The following is a 4,560-nucleotide window of genomic DNA, read 5'->3' on the forward strand; positions in this document are numbered from 1 at the left end:
AGCATAGAGCTCCTCTCTGAACAAATCATCAATGGTCCAGATACCATGTAATATGACCCAACTTACATCCACATCCAAGACCATCAGAGGCAGGAAAGTGGAGTGAAGGGCGTGCCTGGAGAATACAGCTAGGGCTCGGCGGATCTCCGGTGCCTGGATGAGGACACAGAAAGACCCAGCCTGCAAGCAGAGGCTTTATTTTATAGTGAGATCAAGACAAGGGTAGTGGTCAACATGTTTACAATGTTCTTGTGAGTTTCACCTTGTTTTGGCAGCACTTGCAGCACCTCCCACAGCCCATTAGCTACCTAGGAAGGAACTAGGGAGGGCTCTAGGGTTAAGCTTAATTATGCTAAGAGGGCTCTGCTCTCCAAGCTGGGACTTGTTTGTGGCCCTGCCACAGGTCAATCTGAGGCTTAACCCTAGGGCCACTCCCTACACTGCTCAGGGCACATGCCTAGTGTAGGATGTGCAGGAGGCAGCTGGTCGATGATTCTCTCTCATCATTGATGTTTCTATCTCTCTATCTCCCTCTCCCTTACTCTCTAAAATCAATAAAAAATATATATATATTTTAAAAAGAAGCATAGAGCTCCTCTCTGAACAAATCATCAGTGATCCAGATACCATGTAATACGGCCCAACTTACATCCACATCCAAGACCATCAGAGGCAGGAAAGTGGAGTGAAGGGCGTGCCTGGAAGTCACGCCAGTTGCTTCCTTCACACCCCTGGCCAGGACTCAGCCCTGTGGCCGTCCCTAGCTACAGGGGAGTTAAACACGTAGTCTGTGGCTGGGAGCCCACAGAACTCAGTTCTGTCTCCACGGACATGGCGGGTGATGGGTGTTGGAGATGAGTAGCAGCCTCAGCCACCAGGGTCCTGCAGAACTAGAGTCCTATTTAATGGTTGCCGATGGCAGTAAATGGAGGTGGGCACAGGTATTGGCACAAAAACAAGGAAAAGGAATAGACTGGTGAGACCGGACTGGGCTGGGCCTTGGAAGCTCATCTGCTCCTTCCCTCTCCTGCCCAGCAGAACCTGTGCCCAAATACCCCAGATAACTTCCTTTTTCTGTGTTGCCTTTTCTACAAGTTCTTTAGTCAGAAAGTTCCTCTTTATGTCTAACTTCACTCCCTACTCATGTCACGTGAGGCCACTATTTCATGCCCCACCTGCCTGTCTAGAGAGAGAACAGCTGGCCCTCCATGTCACTCTGCCTTTTTCCCATCGCATCTTGGGTGCCTTCCACCTCCTCTCCTAGCTCCAGAAAGACCCCACTTCCCTGCAGTCATTTACCTCGAGGCAGATGAGTCTGCCTCTGGGGCAGAAGAGATGGCAGCTGGATTATGGTTTGAGCTGGAAGGGAATTAACCCGGCCAGGAGCTGCCTGTGGGCCTGGGAGGCAGCTGACTCCAGGGTCAGGTGTGATCCTGTGTGAACGAGGGCCCTGACTCTCCTGATTGGGCCATCAGAGCTCGGGGGGCGGGAGTAGCACATGCATCATTCATCGAGGTCACAGCAGGCACTGCGGAGTGGGCAAGGGCCACCCTCTTCGGGGCCCATGTTTTGCTAGAACCAGCTGTGTCCCCTCCCAGACACCTGTGTCCTTTTCCCCCCAGGGTCGGCGACCTGTCACTTTGATTGGCTTTAGCCTGGGAGCCAGAGTCATCTACTTCTGTCTGCAAGAGATGGCTCAGGAGAAAGGTGAGTCTGGCTCCTGTCACAGGGAAACACCCTCCCCAAGTGGACGCCTAGTCCAGAGGTTGGGGACCTGGAGCCCTGAGTCTGTGAATGTGTTCTCAGCTTTTAGAAATAGCAGCTCACCGTTTAAAACCGCTGGAAAATAGACATCGTAAGTCCTTTGGAAAATCAGTTATTTTTTTCTGTACATGAATTAAAGTGGATGTGAGTCCTATAGTCATGACATTGGCCTTGGCATCCTAATGCATGTTCTTGAATGGGAGGAGGAGGGGGAAGAAAGTTCAAAATTGAGCTGTGGGCAGAGCCACGTTCCCTCTGACACTCAGGGAGGGTCCTGCCTTGCTCTTCCGCCTGTGGGGGTTGCCGGCTCTCCTTGCGTTCCTAGGCATATAGGGGCATCACTCCTATCTCTGCCTCCGTCTTCACATCACCTTCTCCTTCCTTCTCTTCTAAGGACAGTGTCTTTGGAGTTAGGGCCCACCAAATCCAGCATGACCTCATCTCAGGATCCTTAACTAATTACATTTGCATAATTTAGTTATATCTGCAAAGACCCCTTTTCCAAATAAGGTCTCATTCACAGGTTCCAGGTGGACATATGTTTTCCCTGAAGGTGCCTTTGGGAGTGGCTCGTGCCGTCCCTAGTCCTGAGAGCAGAGGTTGGGTGGGAACGGGGCTGGAGGTGCACCCAGCGTTCTCCCTCGGGGCTTCCTGGAACGCCCCCCTGAGCCTCAGCTTCCCCACTTAGAAAGCAGAGCTGGTCATTCCCACCACGCGCTTGCTTTGAGGAGCAAGCCAGGTGCCGTGTAGAGTATTTTTGCAAATCGCCAAACCCCTCCTGGACCAAATTCAGCTCCAGGACGCCAGTGCAGCTTCCGCTCTTCAGAGTGTCTGCCACCCTAAGGCCATTCCCCATGGTCAGCACCAGCGTGTGATCTGATTGCTGACCGTTGCTAGCAAGCCAGGAGGGGTGGGGCTGTCCGCCGTGGGCCGGGCCTGAAGCAGCCCGAGGAGGCAGGGCTGACGGGTGTTATTTTCAGGTTTGGCGTCACCAGCGGGCATGGCAGAGACCCTGGAGCCCAGCAGCATGATTCATCCCTGCTCTTTATCTTTAGCTAAAATGGACTGGGGATCAGAGCTGTTTTCCTGGTTGCAAAGGCAAGGTGGACGTGCCGTCCTTGGCATTCCGGGTGGAAGGGCCACGCCCTGTGTGTGAGCCCTGCGGTGGGTGGGCCTCACCATCTCCCCTGTGCCGTTTCGGAGGACCCTGAGGCCCCCTGTAGCTCTCTGCAGCCTCCTTTCCACCTGGTTTTGTCCACATCAGTGAGCAGTGTCCCATTCCCAGTGTGGGTAACCGGGACCACCATGCAGAAGGCCTTGGGGAGGCTGAGCTGTTTCCAGCAGGAAAACCCAGCCTAGGGTCGGAGGTCAGGCAATACCCACCAAGGAGGCTGCATCTGGAGCTCTGGTAAAGGCGGGCTCCCGTTCCTCCCGGGGAGAGCGTGTGCCTTCCCTTTCTATGTACACGCTTCCCCGCCCGGCATCAGCAGAGACGGAGCACGTCAAAAAGGCATCCCTTGCCTGCCTTTCCTGCTCTACCTGCCACAGATAAGCCACCTGGGACCTCATGGCCTGCTGGGAGGAACCCCCTGGAGACCCCCAATGTCTCCCCATCCTTAGCTCTTCCTCCCCTCCAGTAAATGGCTTTGTTGAGCTGCAGAAATGCCACTGACTCCTACTGCATAACGTCATGTTCCGTCTTCTTGAAGCTTTGTGCATATAATACCTATAGCGCCACAGTCTCTCTCTTGGGAAAAACAGGGGGACTCTCTCTCACACAGAACCCAGTCCTGGCTATAGAAACGTGTGGGATATAGAGAGGCAGGATGGGTGCATCAGTCAGCTAGTGCTACAGTGATGCCACATAACAAACCACCCCCAAACACAGATATGTCCAGGATCTAGAACAGCCTGTTTCTGGCTGTAAGTTTCTGGTTGTAAGTCTGCTCCACGTGCCTTTGTCCTGGTGAGGCTGAAGGGGCAGCATCCACCAGGGGCATGCTCTTCTGGTTTATCACTAGAGTGCAGAGCCAAGCCAAACCACACATGCACATTTAGACCTCTGCTCCCGTCATATTTACTAGCATGCTGTATCAGTTACTTATTACTGCCAACAACCTATCCAAACAGTAGCTCGGAACAGCAATAACTGATTACTTATCGCAATTCTACGAATTGACCAGGCAGCTCCTCTCCTCATCTCACTCGCACAGTTGCCATCAGAGCTGGAATGCCTGGGCCATCCAAGTCCATCTCACTCGCTGTCTGGCCGTGGGCGCTGGCAGCCACCCAGGGCGCCTCAGCCCCTCCCCAGCCCTCTCACCCCCAGGAGGCCTGCCTGACTTCCTTATCCGCTGTTCTCCAGGCAGCCTTTTACGATGGCGAGAGTGAAACCTGCAAGGCCTCTGAAGGCCGAGGTTCTGGAACGCAGCACTTCTGCACGTTCTGTTGGTTAAACCGAGTCACAGGCCTGATCGTATTCAAAGGGACCGAGGGGGAATCAATTCCTCTTCTGGGTGGGAGAAGTGGCAACGAATTTTTGGCAATTTTTAAAACTTGGATTTTTGAGGTGGGGCAGGGGGAGAGAGAGAGAAAGAGAAACATTGATGTGAATGGGTTGCCTCCCGCACACAACCCTCTGGTGTATGAGAGGACACTCCAGCCAATGAGCCGCACCAGCCAGGGCTCGGCAATTTGTAATCTTCCACATGTTCTGCTGGCCAAAGCAAATGGTGGCTGACCCCTGGGTGTTAGGGGGGTGGCAGTGCACTCTGCCCATGGGGTGGGGGTGGGGGG

The 4,560-nt window shown here is 53.7% G+C and overlaps 1 protein-coding gene across 1 annotated transcript in view; it reads left to right on the forward strand.

Moving 5' to 3' along the window:
• TMCO4 (transmembrane and coiled-coil domains 4) overlaps positions 1–4,560 on the forward strand; it is a 70,296-nt gene that overhangs the window by 30,798 nt on the left and 34,938 nt on the right. Inside the window, exon 11 of the mRNA XM_006766641.2 lies at positions 1,623–1,707. Within this exon, the coding sequence (XP_006766704.1) occupies positions 1,623–1,707 (85 nt within the window). The remainder of the gene's footprint in view (positions 1–1,622; positions 1,708–4,560) is intronic.

Source organism: Myotis davidii, unplaced genomic scaffold (genome assembly GCF_000327345.1).
Source record: "Myotis davidii unplaced genomic scaffold, ASM32734v1 scaffold299, whole genome shotgun sequence".
NCBI lineage: Eukaryota > Metazoa > Chordata > Mammalia > Chiroptera > Vespertilionidae > Myotis > Myotis davidii.